Source organism: Caretta caretta, chromosome 17, assembly GCF_965140235.1.
Source record: "Caretta caretta isolate rCarCar2 chromosome 17, rCarCar1.hap1, whole genome shotgun sequence".
NCBI classification, from domain to species: Eukaryota; Metazoa; Chordata; order Testudines; family Cheloniidae; genus Caretta; species Caretta caretta.
This window is the reverse complement of record NC_134222.1, coordinates 300,023-316,746: the sequence shown is the minus strand read 5'-3', so window position 1 is coordinate 316,746 and position 16,724 is coordinate 300,023. Positions and strand designations below refer to the sequence as shown.

Here is a 16,724-nt window from a genome sequence, read left to right as displayed (position 1 = left end):
TTCTTTTAGATTCAGCCAAGCAGGAGATCAGTAGACAAGGAAATGGCACAGGAAAACATCAATGGCGTAGAGAAACCTCACAGTCCTGAGCCATATAATGAGTTCTGAAGTCAGAACTTAGTGATATTGATTCAGATGTCAGAGATGCTTACCTTCCCTGTTTCTTAGCGATTATAGACCTTCCTCTGTAGGAGATGGAGTCAGGCAGTGCAAAGGGTCCCACAGGTAGGGCTGTTCAGATCATAGATTTTAAAAGCTCTGTAGAAAGTAATTTCTTGTGGACATGACTATTTCTATTGTCGCCATAGGAGGTAACTCTCTAGTGGTCCTGCATGGAACCAGGGCTCTAATGACAGGTCCTGATCAGTGCTGGCCAGCATGAGATCATAGTGGAGATCTCTATTCCAGTGATTTAATCTAAAGTAATAGCATTCTGCAGCAGCTTCCAGGACTGCTGCTTTCCTGCTTTTTGTAGGAGATATTTTAGTAACCATGCAGTGGACTTTTTTTAAGTGTTTCAGAACTTAAGTGAAATTATTTTAAAAACAAAGTTTTATTTATTAGATATACAATTATTGAGCTTATGTTAAAGTATTTTTGAATTTTGATGAATAAATGTTAGCAAATGATATCTTTGGAAGCAACCAACTGTAGGGCAACAGAAGTAATAAGAAAACAAGGTATTTGGGTCACATGGATTTTCCTTTGACTTTTGACCCTTTTTATTTTCTGCCCCACATTTCAATAATAATCTTTCTGAATAACTTCCCTGCTCGAAATGTTAAAGACAAGCATACATCCAGCAAACCAAACTTTTACGTGATTTCTGATGCCTCTTTCATTGGTAATGAAAATCATAGAGGAATTTGCCTATTACCCCCAGGAACAAGACAGACCTTTTTGTACTAGCTGGCAACTTGGAGCCGATCCAATATCATGTGGTTTCAGAAATAAATTTTTTAAATGCTGTTGCTTACCAACATTAAAATAGTTCTTAAATTGTGGTCCATGGAGCACTTATTGGCAAAGAGCTGACTGGTCACATGATGCTAACTCCTCCTTTCCAGCTGTTAAATTATATTAAAAGAAGCTTAAAAAAAAAGTGGTTTGTTATCTTATTGCAATTAATTTGCTGGGGAGGAAGGGGTGTAAAGGTTATATGAAACTTTTGGAGGCCATTCATAAACCTCCATAGACCCTTAGATTGCAGAGCCAGTAAAGGATACTTGTGACTCCTTGCTACCATTCTCTGCTTTCTACATGGGTACACAACTTCAGTAACATACAAACTTGTGATAAGTAATCTGTTAGTTATCTCTCAGTGTATTGTAAATAATGGCAATAGTGAAAATACAAAACTCAGATCAGGAAAAGGAGATCTAGAAACAAAAGACATTGGTGTATATATTTTTGGAGAATGGGTGGGGGAAACAGGATGGATTCCTTCCTGCTCATAGTCTTGAAGCCTTGACTAGCTATCTTAGGGCTTGTCTATGCTACCACTTTTGTTAGTATAATTTATTTAAATTTATATAAAACACACCCCTGAATGATGTAAGTTTTGATGACAGACGTGCTGGTGTGGACAGTGCTATGTTGGCAAGAGAGCTTCTCCCACCAACATAGGTTCCGTCGCTCGTGGAAGTGACTTTATTATGTTGAGGAGAGAGCTCTCCCCCGTTGGCATAGAGTGGCTACATGAGCGATTTTTACAGCGGCGCAGTTGCATCAGTACAGCTGTGCTGCTGTAAGTTCGCAAGTGTAGACATGGCCTTTGGAGTTAGAAAGTGAATTCCCTGATAATTGAATCTGTTTTAAGGTGCTGTAGTTATGACTGGTGTATAAGATGTTCTGGGTTCAGAAGGCCTTAGCTTTAAGCTTTGGAAATAGCAGCATGTAGAATGCTCTGGTTAGCTTGTCAGAGCTTTTTGGATTAAAGACCACCTAGTTTTTGAAGTTTCTAGTTCCCATATAGAAAAGGAGTACTTGTGGCACCTTAGAGACTAACCAATTTATTTGAGCATGAGCTTTCGTGAGCACGAAAGCTCATGCTCAAATAAATTGGTTAGTCTCTAAGGTGCCACAAGTACTCCTTTTCTTTTTGCGAATACAGACTAACACGGCTGTTCCTCTGAAACCTGTCATTATGCAAGTTCCCATATAGTTAGATTTATGTTGTCAAGTGTCTGAACTTAATGCTTTGGCACTGGGAACTGTTCACTTGCCAACAGCAAGTGTGGGGGCAGAAGATACTGTGTACCAGCACAAGAATTAATACAGTTCTTGCGTATAAAACATGAAAAATGTAATCCTGTTGATAGGCTGCTATAAAATGAGATTATGTTGTATTGTCATTTGTACCATTGTTGTGTAAAATTTGCTTTACACTAAAGAACTTTTTCAAAGTTTGTTTTCAATAGAAATACACTAAATGCCCCTACTGCGTCACAAAACTAACTATAGTTTAAGCTCTTTTTTTTCTGAATTTGAAATTGATTGTGTAAATCTGTTTTCATGCTTCCCATGAGGAGGTTCATGGGGAAAAATACAAAAGACTAGGGAACTGAGTTCTTCAAATTCCTGAGCACAGCTGGTAATGGGGCGGGGACCAAAATCCAATTTCTGCTGCTCAGGACACACATTCCATTTGTAGGCATCTCTGCAGATATTTCAGGAGCTGAACACTGACGTAGGGAAGTTTACATGGTTCCCAACATCCCTGCTTCTTAACACCACGTGAGGGCTGACCATTGGTCAATTATTGGAGTTGGAAGGTGCCCTTTATAAATTTAGGGCTTCATGTCACAGGACTCTGATCAAAATCACATCTGTTGTAGGCTTTTCCAACAGTAAGATCTTTATCCACTAACTACATAAGACTCGAATACCCTAGGGTCTTGGTGAGGAGCTTTGGATCATATTTATAGATTCCTTTGTTAGGCATTGTACATACAGTAGCAAATTAATTCTAAATTTTGTCTGTTACCTTGATCCATAAAGGATTTTTAAAGAATATTTTGTGACCAATATCATGCAGCTTCTTGATGGAATTTAATTTTTTCCTTAAATACTAATTTACTTGTATAATATTTAGAAATGGCTTTTAAATCCATTTACTTTTTAATGCACTGCATGTATCAGTTTGAAGTGAGTCTTGGTGATGAAGAGTCCATTAAGTGCATTAATCACTTCTTGTATTTTAAACAATTGAAGACTGATTTTTTTGAGGAGCTAGGGGGAATTCTCCCCTGTATTATAATTTTCACACAAGCCTTTGATAACCATTTTTGGTGTGCAGTTGGATATTTGTATTAAGAGATTATGCTGCAGTAGGGTAGTAATAAATACACTGTAAGGGATTGAATCATTCCAAACAAGGGCCCAAGGGGTAATGTAATTCTCCTTTGGAGATAGTGGATTCATCTTGAAATAAAATTCTCCCTTTTGAAGGAGTTCTGTATTTAATGTCTCTCCCATTGAACTGGATCCTAAAGGGCCAGAAAGCCCTTCAGCTATAAGGGTATCTGAGTACAAAAATAATCTGAAACTTTAAAATGTTTAGAATGCTGGATATATAGAGCAAAAGCAAGAGGCGCTTGTCTGGGGTGGGTCACTTTAGTATTGAATTCCAGACTGCAAGTTGTAGGCAGAAGGAAACTACTTTAATCTGGTCTTCCGCATAAGGCTGAAGCGTTCTTCTATCAGAATCTTTTGAGTTAGGGGAAAGGTGTTTTTTTTTTTTTTTTTTTTACACATTAGTCTCATTGGTTTTGTAGCACTTTGAAGTTCTGGGTAAGTCAGGTCAGCAAGAAGGTCTCTGATAGTTCAACAGAAAAAGCATATACTCCATGTGGGTGGCAAGTATGTCCAAATTCAGCCCTAGTTAACCCAAGTACAGGTCCATTTACTTCATTGGACTTATCCCTAGTTATATCAGGAATACATTTCACCTGGTATGGTAGTGTCATTTGAATTTTCCTTATCCCTGAAGGAAATAGAGTAGTTTTCTGGAAACCTTTCTTTAAATATCATAAAGGGCTTACATATACTGCACAGCTGTTTTAATGCCCTTCCAAAACTTTATAAATTAGTGAAATAGAAGTCTTAGGCTTCATCTACACTACCAACTTATGTTGCTGTAACTACATCACTCAAGGGTATGGAAAATCCACACCCCTGTCCAACGTAGCTATACAAACCTAACCTCAGGTGTAGATAGTGCTATGCTGACAGAAGGGCTTCTGTCAACATAGCTACTGCTGCTGATGGGAGTAGTTCTGAGGTAGGCCTAGGTAGTATCTTCACTAAGTATTACAGTATCTACAAGTTTTAAGTGTTGACAAGGCCTAAGTAATACATTCAGTTTTGAACAGATTTCTTAACAGATGATTTTGGAACTTTGCTGATTGATGACTTTAGATCTAACTTCTGATCAGTAAGTATGAGAAGAAATGGTCCATGGAGGCGACTTACTTTTAATCACCATTATCAGTAATGCTGGAAATTAAGTGTATCACGCTCTGTAGACAACATCTTGCAAACCTGGAGTGTAGCGAAGCAAAGCCTCACGAGCACGGTGCCTCCTGTTGGTCGTCTGGAAATTAGCTCTTTTTCAGCATACAGCGCGCCCTCTGTAGGCCAGTGTCTTGCCTGCTGCTGGCCCCATGTTCCTCCTTGTCCCTGGTGCCTCTTTACCTTAAAGTTCTGCCCCTGCAGTACCCCCACACTCTGGGTCTCCCTTCCTTGGGGAACCCCTAACCGTCTAAACCCACCTTGCCTCAGTGACTACTGCCAGTCATCATCTAGTCCCTGCTCACTGGGGCAGACTGTAGTCTGTAATGGCCACTCATCATTGGCAAGGGGTTAGGACCTGCTACCTTTGCCTATCCCCAAGCTGCACCTCTTTAGCCCCAGTACCTCTGTAGGCCTTCACCAGGGCCTGCAGGTTTTCTGGGCTGGAGCTCCCTTTTCCCTAGCTCTGTTCTGCTTCAGGTACCTTGCTCTCAGGCAGCTAGCCCTTCCCACTCTAGGACTGGAGAGAGACTCTTCTCAGCTATAGGCTCACAGCCTTTTATAGGGCCAGCTGTGGCCTGATTGGGCTGGGCATACCTGTGGCTGCTTCCCCAATCAGCCTAGCCTTTCACAGCTGCAGCCCTCTCCAGGGCTGCTTTTAACCCCTGTTCTTCAGGCGTGGGGAAGCTGCCCCACTACATGGAGTAAAATATCTTTTAACTAGTATGGGAGAAGATGAAAGCACATTTAAGATTTTCAGATCCTTCTGGAAGCTCACACATAATAAAAAAACCTGGATAATTCACAGTTCTTTGGGGAAAGACAGAATTATGAGGTAAGCAGTGTATCAGATGATGAAAATAAGGTGACGCTAACTCACAGAAATTGCTGGAATATATAGTCTGTTTTGGTATTCTGTGTATCCAAATCTGGCTAATACAAATGGCACATGGCTCATTAGTTACAAGTTTGGTTGTGGGTTTTTTTTTTTTAAATACACTAGGTGCTTTTTTGCCTTTCTGTTTTCATAATGCCCTTGTCTTCTTGTACATGATAAATAGGAGCCCAACTGGCAGACAACATATTTCCTTACTTTTCCAAACTTTAGTCCTAATCATTTTAATCTTGTTTCATATAAAAATCTCCAACCCTGATGTCTCCTCATTCCATTCCCATTGGCTCTTTTCTATTTCTGCTATGTCTTGTTTGAGATAAGTTGGCCAACTAAATGTAGTGCAAGGTGAGGATCTAATGTCATTTCATATAATGACATTTTCTGCATTTTCACCTCCCATAATTTATATATTGTATAACATCTTATTTTACTGCTGCTGTACATTTAGCTGCCCACCATGAAACCTAGCTCTGATTCCTAATGCAGAACTGATCAATGTGTACAGTAGTTTAAAGTCTACTTAATGTTGTGCCAGGATTATTTGTTGCATTCTCTTTCTGAGATTTTCAGAATTATTAAAATACTAAAAGTATTGTACGTTTGGTTAGAATCCTGTTGAATTTAAAGGAAGTTGAGTGTAGATAGACCAATATGCAACATATATATTATTTGGTTAGTCTATAAAGTTTGATCGGATTTTGTTTTTATATAACAAGAAAATCTCCATAATCTCTAGGATTTTATAAAGATGTGATGAACATGAATTAACATGAATTACTATGTGCCTTTATAATAAAATTATTCTTTTAATAGAACCTGGCAAGAGACTCCAAAACAGATCACTTGTACTTAAGATAGTATAAGTGCATATTAGAATTGTGGATATCCTCCAATCTCTGATAACAGCGTTTCCATCTCTGCCATAAACCAGATTTGTTGAGGTCAATTGACTCTGCAAACCAATACAATTTTCAATTTCTAGCATTTATTAATGATCAACAAGAGAAGTAAGCCACAAGGTAGCATCACTGAGCTCATTTATTCTGCTCCTTAAATAATCAGAAAAATTGTTTGACTGTAGAAGGGAAGTCTCTCTGATTTGAAGTTTCAGGGGGTTTTTAAATGAGGAAAGTACTTTAGTCTGGCCTCTAATGCAGGATACAGCTGTTTTTAGAGCCAAATTGCTACAAATACCACTCCAGGACTAACATTTAGGGCCTGATTTTAAAAAAATAACCTACACTTTCATGAGTAGTATGGGTTAGAGTGGCAGTCTGGGGGCGGATTTGTGGCTTGGGAAAGGTGGAGATAGACCAGAGCACCAGAGACAAAGTCAGTCCTCACCTTCCTCTGGCTTTGAGCCCTCTGTTCTTTGTATATCAGAAATTTGTCCTTTTCTCTGGCTGGGAAACTTCTGGAAGGGAGTGGCTAGCTTAATGGAGAGTGAACATCTGGGAGTGGAGCAGGATGCACATGAGGGCAGGAAGTTGCTTTTTGCTTAGCAGTGGTCTCCAAACTTGGGCACACACCCTGTGGGGGCTAGGAGGAACGTTCGGGGGGGGGGCATGGTGGGGCTCAGGCCAGCCCCACAAGGGGGCAGGAAGGGAGCATCACCCTTTCCTGCTCCGCTCGCATCTCTACTTTGGCCCTGGCTCCAAGCTGTGGATCTGCTCCCGGCCCACCCCCAGACTCAGCCGCAGACCTGCCCCCCGCTGCAGCCACAGCCCCCTTGGCCATGTCCACATACACACACACACCCCTGGAGCTGCAGCCCTGACTTCGGGGGGGGCATAACCATGAAAAGTTAGGGGACCGTTGGCTTACAGGCTCACTGCTGGGGGGGGTAAGGTCAGTGAAGAGCAGGAGGTTCTCCTTTGGCTCAAGGAGAGGAAGAAGTTTGAATAAATGTTTCTAAAAGCACCTTGAAGATGAGTCCCTATATAAATGCTAAATTATTGGTATTAGAGAGAGAATGGGTGGTGTCTCTTCCCTTAGTCCCCATCCGTGGTAACATTTAGACTATCTCTACATTACATTTTATGCCAGCATAGTTTGTGTCATGCAGGAGTGTGAATAAACAACCCCCTTGAGCAACGTAAATTACACTGGCATAAGTGCTAGTGTGCACAGTCCTATGCTGGTAGGAGAGCTTCTCCTGGCGATGTAGTGTCTGCCTCTTGTGAGAGTGGATTTTTATGCCAACGGGAGAGCTCTCTCCCATCAGCATAGAGCATTTGCACCACACATGGTGCACCTGTAGGGCTCGTAAGTGTAGACATGCTTTTAGACTTCAACAAGGAGAAATATTTTTGATGGAACTGTGTGCTTTAAAAAAAAAAAAAAAGTTGCAGTGAGGGAATGTCCTTCCTTGAAAAACTAAATTACCAAAAGAAGCTGCTTTCATCTCAGATGACAGACAGACAGATGCATTTTTATACAACAATGTTCCAAACATGCTAGTGGCAAGCTACTCTAATAATGTTTTGTATGTGCCGCACAGCCAAAGGGCCCTAGTTGTTTTCATATTTTTTTCTCCAGATTGCATGGTAAATATAGTTAGAATGCTAGTGACAGCTACAGTTAAGTTTGCCTAAGCCTTTGACTTATAAACATCTGTTTTCACTCACCTTCCTGTGATTATGAACCCTCTGTCCACTGTTGTTTTGTTTTTGCTTTGTTGGAGAAGTTTGCCAAGAGTCCTTGAAGGGCATGGGTGACTTAATGTCGTGCCTAAAACTTAGTTTTCACTTTTCAGGTAGAACTTTTCCATGTCTGGTCACTACCCAGAATTTAATCTTCTCTAACTTTCCCAAGCAAAAACAGTTCACCTGAGTGAGTAGTAGCAAAAAAAAAATTCGCTTTCCATTATAATTTTTTTTTTCATTTTTAGCAGCTCTAATACTGAATCAACTGGGATTAGAAAGATGGCAGTGAAATAGCCTTTAGTCAGAAATGCTGATTGTTCAGATGAAAACTGGTTTTGATTTGTTTGACTTATGAGAAGAGTTGAAAATTTAATTTCATGCAATCTTTGCACCCCGGGTCCAATTTTTAAACACAGTTTACTTTCTTCTAAGCAAAGGAAGGATGTATGTGCATACATGGCTTACTGAGCAATATGACATGCAGTTAAAGATCAGTCTCATTCTCTTTGTAGTAAAGAGCACATAGAAGCTCTGCTTCATTCAGTGCATACTGGCTTATGTGATAAACTATGCACTTGACATAATGTTTCATTTGCATAAGACACGTACTGAATAAGGCAAGGGCTCCACATGAATCCCTTGTTTCAGTTTTCATTGTACCTTGCAGAGGATATATGGTTCCAATGGTGTCTAGCGAGAAAACAAAATTATGGATTTTTTTCTAAAAAAAAACAAACAAAACCCACTTGTTGTGAATATTGTTTGCATTGTTAAGCATTCAGATTAGGAAATGCCAAAAATAATGGTTGAGCTGGGTGAAACCTTGTAATGAGTTGAGTAAAACCCATGACAATTATTAGATGTGAATTTACTCTTCAAGTAACATAACCATAAGCCCCACCTAAAAGAAAAGAGGTTTATGAACTTGCCAAGGAGCTTTTGACTGAGTGTTATTTTGGGTAGAGGTGTAGGGAGGGAGGTGGAAATGAGATCAGAAACGGGGGTCAGATAAGAACAAACTGAGGCTGTGTCTACACTAACACTATTGTCAGTAAAACTTTTGTCAGTCAGGGGTCTGGGAAAAAAACACTCCCTGACTGACATAAGTTTCACTGATAAAAGTGCCGGTGTGGACAGTGCTGTGTCAGCAGAAGACACTCTCCTGCCAATGTAGTTACCACTGCTCGTTGGGGGTGGCTTAATTATGCCAAAGAGTGCTCTCTCCTGTTGGCATTGAGCGGCTACACAGGAGACTGCTGCTGTAAGGTCTGTAGTTTAGACAGAGCCTGAGAGAGAGAGCCTGAACAAGCAGCTGACAGCAACGTGGTTGACCCTGGAAGAAACCTGGGAAGCAGTTTTTGTGTTGTGGTGCTGGCTAAAAGAGTGCTCGTGGTGTTGTGACCACAAGAAGCTGTTTCCTGCTCTTTGATTCCCTCCATGTTCAGACACAGGACTTCGTACAGTCTTAGGTTTTTCTTTGATGCAGGTTTTTTTTATTTACTGTCCCCAACTTCTGTTCCCAGTTGGAACACATCCAGGGACCCAAACGTTGACTACCTGTTCAGGTCGAAAAGGGGCAGCAATAAGGTTTCATGAGCAACCTCAGCTGACCCAAAAATGTGTATGGGTTTCAGGGCAGAGCTACAGGTATAAGGAAGCTTTTATGCTTTTCTTATAGTTTTTATGAGCTGCTCTTCCTCTTCCTTTTCTCCTCCCCCACACACCACCCAACAGAATGAAGGATAACGAAGTATCTGCACACCAGATAATTCTTAGAATTTTAAGACTGAGTGATCATACAGGAGGGCATAAATTGATCACTGTCTGAGGTAAGAAAACTTCCCGTTATGGTACGGCATTGCACAATAAAATACAGTATTACTCTTGGCCACTGTGGGAGACACATACCAGGCTAGATGGACAATTCAACAATTCTTATATTTAATAAATACAGGAGCATTTTTAAAAGGTGGTAGTAAAATTGTTTGTATTAGAATAGCATGTAGAGACCCAAGCCAGGTAAGAGCCCCACTGTGTGTGGATGCTATACAGATGTATAGTAAATGACTCTGGGACAGGGACTATCTTTGTTAAAGAGCAGACATAACAGGTAGACAGACAAGCAAAGGCAGTGGTTCTGCCTTTACCCCTTTACTGCAGCCTGCACCCCTTATCAAAAATCAAGATATGTCCTTGCACCCCTTATCAAAAATCATTGAAGTAGGTCAGTTCTTTAAACCTAGATATATTTTTGTTTGTATATTACAGTAATTGTTAAATGTATAATGTTAATAAATACATAGGTTTGATGAAACAAAGTAGTTGTACTTACATGCTTGTGCTTAATTTGTGTTTTCGATGATTTACCTTCTAAAAAAATCAGGTATGTCTCGCACACCTAGAAAGGGCATCTTGCACTGGGGTGCGTGCGCCCCAGGTTAAGAACCACTGAGCTAAGGGGCCAGGGGGAAAGGAGTGGAGGATAAGGCTAAAGTAATAAAGTATGTTTTTCATCGCCTAACTATATGCACAATATATAGGTATAGAGCATGTTTATTGTTTATAAATGAGTGGCAGGTAGCATAGCTATGAGCTCCTGCAAAGCCCAAGAATGTTTGTTATAATACATTCATTAGTGTACCTATCACTGAAGTACGAGTACCTTTATAAATCTTAAATTGAGACATTTAATCTTATTAGGAGAGATAAAGAGCACCCTCCTTTCCATATTGTGGTGGATCAGGAAAGCTTGGTCAAATAGATGCATCGTCTAGCTTTTCTAAAAGTGGCCAGTTTCCTGTTTGTTTCCCAAAGAAACAGATTCAGGAGGCATAGAGCCTGCTTTCAAGCATACCCTTGGGACTTTGCGTTGGTGTTCTTTAGATTGTATGAGAGGTCAGAGGTGGAGATAAGATCTCAGGAAATCTGGACGTAAGGCTTTGTATATATGCATCCGATGAAGTGAGCTGTAGCTCACGAAAGCTTATGCTCAAATAAATTGGTTAGTCTCTAAGGTGCCACAAGTCCTCCTTTTCTTTTTGCAAATACAGACTAACACAGCTGTTACTCTGAAACCTTTGTATATACAGTAACCAATACCTTGATTTTTCACCCTGCAGTTTATTGGCAGCTAGTGCAGAGAGCAGAGCACATGCAGCTGTGCTGCTATTGGCCCACCCTACTCAGAAGGCTGGTGGTTGCATTGTGGAATATCTAGGGGGTGGGGTTCACAAGTAGTTTCAGCAAGAGCCTATTTGTAGTAGGGTGACCAGATGTCCTGACTTTTATAGGGACAGTCCCGATATTTGGGGCTTTTTCTTATATAGGCTCCTATTACCTCCCCCCCACCCCCGTCCCGATTTTTCACACTTGCTATCTGGTCACCCTAATTTGTAGTTGCCCAAACTTGACTGTCAAGGGGAGATCCACTGCCTGTCAGATGGGAGCCTTGCAGTGCTGTATGAGCTTAATTTTTTCCTTTGCTTTTCAGTGTTAGCAACTTCCATTATTTTATTGCAAGTCTTGTGATAGCTGTTGGGTGTCGTCCATCTCCTCCTCTTCTCCCTTCCCCTCCCTCCCCCTGCAAGTTCCAGCACTTTGAGTAATGGAAATGTGAGAATCTTGGCTTACTTTTTCTTTTAAAAAACAAACAAACAAACAAAAACCTTTCCAGCCTTTTTGGTTTTTGAGAAAACTTTTAAAATGTGACCTCATCATTACCCTAGAAGGCAAAAAGAAGGATCCCAAAATGTGTTTGGGTTTTTTTTTAAAATCTCATGCTTTTGCAGCACCTGACTTATGATTATTAATGCCTAGAATTGGCAATATTCTATTTGTATTATCACAGTGCTGCAGATCCGTAGTCAACGAGTCAGACCTCATGCACTGTATAAATATGGAACAAAAGACATTTATCTTCCCGCTCCTAAAAGCTTTCAATCTAAGTATGAGAGATCAGAGGTGGAGATGAGACAAGCAACAGATGGATACAGATGGGGGAGTTGTCACATGTCCAGTCAATCAGCCCCTCTTGGCCACTCACCAGACTGCTGTGATGGGATCCAGCCACTGAACAGAGTCCATGCACTTTCCCAGTGTTGTTGTCAATAGGTGCACACTTGGAGTGCAGTCCTTCTGCCTAGCATCCTGTCTTGAGAGCTGATACTTCCATGGTTGAACTGCCTTGTCCCTGTTACCAGTGCTGACCCCTTCAGGCTCTGTGTTGCTTAAACACAGAATCTACCAGAATTCACCTAAAGGTGTGTGCCTTCTGATTTATCTCTTTAAGGGTATGTCTACACTACGGAATAAGGTCGAATTTATAGAAGTCGTTTTTTTAGAAATCGGTTTTATAAATTCGAGTGTGTGTGTCCCCACAGAAAATGCTCTAAGTGCATTAAGTGCATTAACTCGGCGGAGCGCTTCCACAGTACCGAGGCAAGCGTCGACTTCCGGAGCGTTGCACTGTGGGTAGCTATCCCACAGTTCCCGCAGTCTCCGCTGCCCATTGGAATTCTGGGTTGAGATCCCAATGCCTGATGGGGCTAAAACATTGTCGCGGGTGGTTCTGGGTACATATCGTCAGCCCCTCGTTCCCTCCCTCCCCCCGTGAAAGCAAGGGCAGACAATCATTTCGCGCCTTTTTTCCTGAGTTACCTGTGCAGACGCCATACCATGGCAAGCATGGAGCCCGCTCAGGCTATGTCTCACCCTATGTCTCCTGGGTGCTGGCAGACGCGGTACGGCATTGCTACACAGTAGCAGCAACCCCTTGCCTTATGGCAGCAGACGGTACAGTACGACTGGTAGCCGTCATCGTCATGTCTGAGGTGCTCCTGGTCGCCTCTGTGAGGTCGATCAGGAGCGCCTGGGCAGACATGGGCACAGGGACTAAATTTGGAGTGACTTGACCAGGTCATTCTCTTTAGTCCTGCAGTCAGTCCTATTGAACCGTCTTATGGTGAGCGGGCAGGCGATACGGACTGCTAGCAGTCGTACTGTACCATCTTCTGCCGAGCAGCCATGAGATGTGGATGGCATGCAGTCCTTCTGCACCGTCTGCTGCCAGCCAAAGATGTAAAAGATAGATGGAGTGGATCAAAACAAGAAATAGACCAGATTTGTTTTGTACTCATTTGCTTCCCCCCCTCCCCTGTCTAGGGGACTCATTCTTCTAGATCACACTGCAGTCACTTACAGAGAAGGTGCAGCGAGGTAAATCTAGCCATGTATCAATCAGAGGCCAGGCTAACCTTCTTGCTCCAATAAGGACAATAACTTAGGTGCACCATTTCTTATTGGAACCCTCCGTGAAGTCCTGCCTGAAATACTCCTTGATGTAAAGCCACCCCCTTTGTTGATTTTAGCTCCCTGAAGCCAACCCTGTAAGCGCCCCTCCCAGCGTCAGAGCAATGGCAAACAATCGGGCATCTGAGAGTGCTGTCCAGAGCAGTCACAATGGAGCACTCTGATGGGGCTAAAACATTGTCGCGGGTGGTTCTGGGTATGTGTCGTCAGGCCCCCGTTCCCTCCCTCCCTCCGTGAAAGCAAGGGCAGACAATCATTTCGCGCCTTTTTTCCTGAGTTACCTGTGCAGACGCCATACCACAGCAAGCATGGAGCCCGCCCAGGTAACCGTCACCCTATGTCTCCTGGGTGCTGGCAGACGCGGTACGGCTTTGCTGCACAGTAGCAGCAACCCCTTGCCTTCTGGCAGCAGACGGTGCAATACGATTGGTAGTCGTCCTCATCGTGTCCGAGGTGCTCCTGGCCGCGTCGGCTGGGAGCGCCTGGGCAGACATGGGCGCAGGGACTAAATTTGGAGTGACTTGACCAGGTCATTCTCTTTAGTCCTGCAGTCAGTCCTATTGAACCGCCTTATGGTGAGCGGGCAGGCGATACGGACTGCTAGCAGTCGTACTGTACCATCTTCTGCCAGGCAGGCAAGAGATGAGGATTGCTAGCAGTCGTATTGCACCATCTTCTGCCAGGCAGGCAAGAGATGGGGATGGCTAGCAGTCGTACTGTACCATCTTCTGCCGAGCAGCCATGAGATGTGGATGGCATGCAGTCCTTCTGCACCGTCTGCTGCCAGCCAAAGATGTAAAAGATAGATGGAGTGGGTCAAAACAAGAAATAGACCAGATTTGTTTTGTACTCATTTGCCTCCTCCCCTGTCTAGGGGACTCATTCCTCTAGGTCACACTGCAGTCACTCACAGAGAAGGTGCAGCGAGGTAAATCTAGCCATGTATCAATCAGAGGCCAGGCTAACCTCCTTGTTCCAATAACAACGATAACTTAGGTGCACCATTTCTTATTGGAACCCTCCGTGCAGTCCTGCCTGAAATACTCCTTGATGTACAGGCACCCCCTCTGTTGATTTTAGCTCCCTGAAGCCAACCCTGTAAGCCGTGTCGTCAGTCGCCCCTCCCTCCGTCAGAGCAACGGCAGACAATCGTTCCGCGCCTTTTTTCTGTGCGGACGCCATACCACAGCAAGCATGGAGCCCGCTCAGCTCACTTTGGCAATTAGGAGCACATTAACCACCACACGCATTATCCAGCAGTATATGCAGCACCAGAACATGGCAACGCGATACCGGGCGAGGAGGCGACGTCAGCGCGGTCCCGTGAGTGATCAGGACATGGACACAGATTTCTCTGAAAGCATGGGCCCTGACAATGCATGCATCATGGTGCTAATGGGGCAGGTTCATGCTGTGGAACGCCGATTCTGGGCTCGGGAAACAAGCACAGACTGGTGGGACCGCATAGTGTTGCAGGTCTGGGACGATTCCCAGTGGCTACGAAACTTTCGCATGCGTAAGGGCACTTTCATGGAACTTTGTGACTTGCTTTCCCCTGCCCTGAAGCGCATGAATACCAAGATGAGAGCAGCCCTCACAGTTGAGAAGCGAGTGGCGATAGCCCTGTGGAAGCTTGCAACGCCAGACAGCTACCGGTCAGTTGGGAATCAATTTGGAGTGGGCAAATCTACTGTGGGGGCTGCTGTGATGCAAGTAGCCCACGCAATCAAAGATCTGCTGATATCAAGGGTAGTGACCCTGGGAAATGTGCAGGTCATAGTGGATGGCTTTGCTGCAATGGGATTCCCTAACTGTGGTGGGGCTATAGACGGAACCCATATCCCTATCTTGGCACCGGAGCACCAAGCCGCCGAGTACATAAACCGCAAGGGGTACTTTTCGATAGTGCTGCAAGCTCTGGTGGATCACAAGGGACGTTTCACCAACATCAACGTGGGATGGCCGGGAAAGGTGCATGATGCTCGCATCTTCAGGAACTCTGGTCTGTTTCAAAAGCTGCAGGAAGGGACTTTATTCCCAGACCAGAAAATAACTGTTGGGGATGTTGAAATGCCTATATGTATCCTTGGGGACCCAGCCTACCCCTTAATGCCATGGCTCATGAAGCCATACACAGGCAGCCTGGACAGTAGTCAGGAGCTGTTCAACTACAGGCTGAGCAAGTGCAGAATGGTGGTAGAATGTGCATTTGGACGTTTAAAGGCGCGCTGGCGCAGTTTACTGACTCGCTTAGACCTCAGCGAAACCAATATTCCCACTGTTATTACTGCTTGCTGTGTGCTCCACAATATCTGTGAGAGTAAGGGGGAGACGTTTATGGCGGGGTGGGAGGTTGAGGCAAATCGCCTGGCTGCTGGTTACGCGCAGCCAGACACCAGGGCGGTTAGAAGAGCACAGGAGGGCGCGGTACGCATCAGAGAAGCTTTGAAAAACAGTTTCATGACTGGCCAGGCTACGGTGTGAAAGTTCTGTTTGTTTCTCCTTGATGAACCCCCCCACCCCTTGGTTCACTCTACTTCCCTGTAAGCTAACCACCCTCCCCTCCTCCCTTTAATCATTGCTTGCAGAGCCAATAAAGTCATTGTTGCTTCACATTCATGCATTCGTTATTCATTCATCACACAAATAGGGGGATGACTACCAAGGTATCCCAGGAGGGGTGGTGGAGGAGGGAAGGAAAATGCCACACAGCACTTTAAGCACAGCACTTTAAAAGTTTACAACTTTAAAATTTATTGAATGACAGCCTTCTTTTTTTTGGGCAATCCTCTGTGGTGGAGTGGCTGGTTGGCCGGAGGCCCCCCCACCGCGTTCTTGGGCGTCTGGGTGTGGAGGCTATGGAACTTGGGGAGGAGGGCGGTTGGTTACAGAGGGGCTACAGTGGCAGTCTGTGCTCCAGCTGCCTTTGCTGCAGCTCAACCATACACTGGAGCATACTGGTTTGGTCCTGCAGCAGCCTCAGCATTGAATCCTGCCTCCTCTCATCACGCTGCCGCCACCTTTGAGCTTCAGCCTGTCTTCAGCCCGCCACTTACTCTCTTCAGCCCTCCACCTCTCCTCCCGGTCATTTTGTGCTTTCCTGCACTCTGACATTATTTGCCTCCACGCATTCGTCTGTGCTCTGTCAGTGTGGGAGGACAGCATGAGCTCGGAGAACATTTCATCGCGAGTGCGTTTTTTTTTCTTTCTAAGCTTCACTAGCCTCTGGGAAGGAGAAGATCCTGTGATCATTGAAACACATGCAGCTGGTGGAGAAAAAAAAAGGGACAGCGGTATTTAAAAAGACACATTTTATAAAACAGTCGCTACACTCTTTCAGGGTAAACCTTGCTGTTAACATTACA

The 16,724-nt window shown here is 43.7% G+C and overlaps 1 protein-coding gene across 2 annotated transcripts in view; it reads left to right on the top strand.

Annotated features, from left to right (window-relative positions):
• The window catches only part of INPP5K (inositol polyphosphate-5-phosphatase K), a 38,970-nt gene extending 35,510 nt beyond the window's left edge, over nucleotides 1–3,460 (top strand). For both annotated transcript variants that reach the window (XM_048823820.2, XM_048823822.2), the window contains one exon: nucleotides 10–3,460. In XM_048823820.2, coding sequence (XP_048679777.1) covers nucleotides 10–108 — 99 coding nt within the window. In that variant the 3' untranslated portion in view covers nucleotides 109–3,460. The remainder of the gene's footprint in view (nucleotides 1–9) is intronic.
• Nucleotides 3,461–16,724: the final 13,264 nt, after the last annotated feature.